Source organism: Calidris pugnax, unplaced genomic scaffold, assembly GCF_001431845.1.
Source record: "Calidris pugnax isolate Ruff unplaced genomic scaffold, ASM143184v1 scaffold1544, whole genome shotgun sequence".
NCBI lineage: Eukaryota > Metazoa > Chordata > Aves > Charadriiformes > Scolopacidae > Calidris > Calidris pugnax.
This window is the reverse complement of record NW_015092019.1, coordinates 2706-4092: the sequence shown is the minus strand read 5'-3', so window position 1 is coordinate 4092 and position 1387 is coordinate 2706. Positions and strand designations below refer to the sequence as shown.

Genomic DNA, 1387 nt, shown 5'->3' with positions numbered 1-1387 from the left:
GCCCCACATCTCCTGCCCCCCATGGGGGTCCCCGCCCCACATCTCCTGCCCCCTTACTTGAGGGTCTCGACGGGTTTGGGGTCGAAGTTCCCTTCGGCGTCGACGGCGGCGGCTTTTTGGGTTCGGGGGGAGAAGGTGGCGTCCACGTAGTCGGGGGGCAGGGCCCCCGCGATGGCGCACAGACAGGGCGTGGCCAAGCGGTACAGCTCCGCCTCGAACTTCTGTGGGGCAGGATGTGGGGCTGGGGGGCGCCTCTCCCCACCCCACGGCGTCATTGACCCACATTGACCCCCAAGTTGGCATCAAAGTCGTCGTCAACGTTGGGTCTCTCCAGGAACCCCCCATCCCCACGTCCCCACCAGCCCCACGGCTCGAATCACTTGGGGGGCGGACACCCAGGGGTCGCCCCACATCTTCACCCCCTGCCCCACATCGTCGCTGCCCCACATTGACCCCCAACGGGACCCCCAAGTTGGCATCAAAGTCATCGTCAACGTGGGGTCTCTCCAGGAACCCCCCATCCCCACGTCCCCACCAGCCCCACGGCTCGAATCACTTGGGGGGCGGACACCCAGGGGTCGCCCCACATCTTCCCCTCCCGCCCCACAGCGTCGCTGCCCCACATTGACCCCCAACCGGACCCCCAAGTTGGCATCAAAGTCATCGTCAACGTGGGGTCTCTCCAGGAACCCCCCATCCCCACGTCCCCACCAGCCCCACGGCTCGAATCACTTGGGGGGCGGACACCCAGGGGTCGCCCCACATCTTCCCCTCCCGCCCCACAGCGTCGCTGCCCCACATTGACCCCCAACTGGACCCCCAAGTTGGCAGCGGAGTCGTCGTCAATGTTGGGTCTCTCCAGGAACCTCCCATCCCCACGTCCCCACCAGCCCCACGGCTCGAATCACTTGGGGGGCGGACACCCAGGGGTCGCCCCACATCCTCACCTCCCTGCCCCACATCGTCCCTGCCCCCCAAGTCCCCATGGGGTGACCCCTAGACCCCCAAGTTGACCTTGGAGTTGTTGACCATGTGGGGTCTCTCCAGGAACCCCCCATCCCCACGTCCCCACCAGCCCCACGGCTCAAATCACTTGGGGGGCGGACACCCAGGGGTTGCCCCACATCACCACCTCTGCCCCACATCATCACCCCTTCCCCACATCATCACCCCTGCCCCACAGCGTCACTGCCCCCCAAGTTGGCATCGGAGTCATCGTCAACATTGGGTATCTCCAGGAACCCCCCATCCCCACGTCCCCACCAGCCCCACGGCTCGAATCACTTGGGGGGCGGACACCCAGGGGTCGCCCCACATCTTCACCTCCCTGCCCCACATCGTCACTGCCCCCCAAGTCCCCATGCGGCCCCCCAAGACCCCCAAGCTG

General features: G+C 66.6%; 1 protein-coding gene across 1 annotated transcript in view; it reads right to left on the bottom strand.

The window, feature by feature from the left end:
* LOC106900198 (ryanodine receptor 1-like) overlaps positions 1 to 1387 on the bottom strand; it is a gene marked incomplete at both ends in the record, with an annotated part of 8488 nt that overhangs the window by 6451 nt on the left and 650 nt on the right. Inside the window, one exon of the mRNA XM_014962187.1 lies at positions 58 to 221. Within this exon, the coding sequence (XP_014817673.1) occupies positions 58 to 221 (164 nt within the window). The remainder of the gene's footprint in view (positions 1 to 57; positions 222 to 1387) is intronic.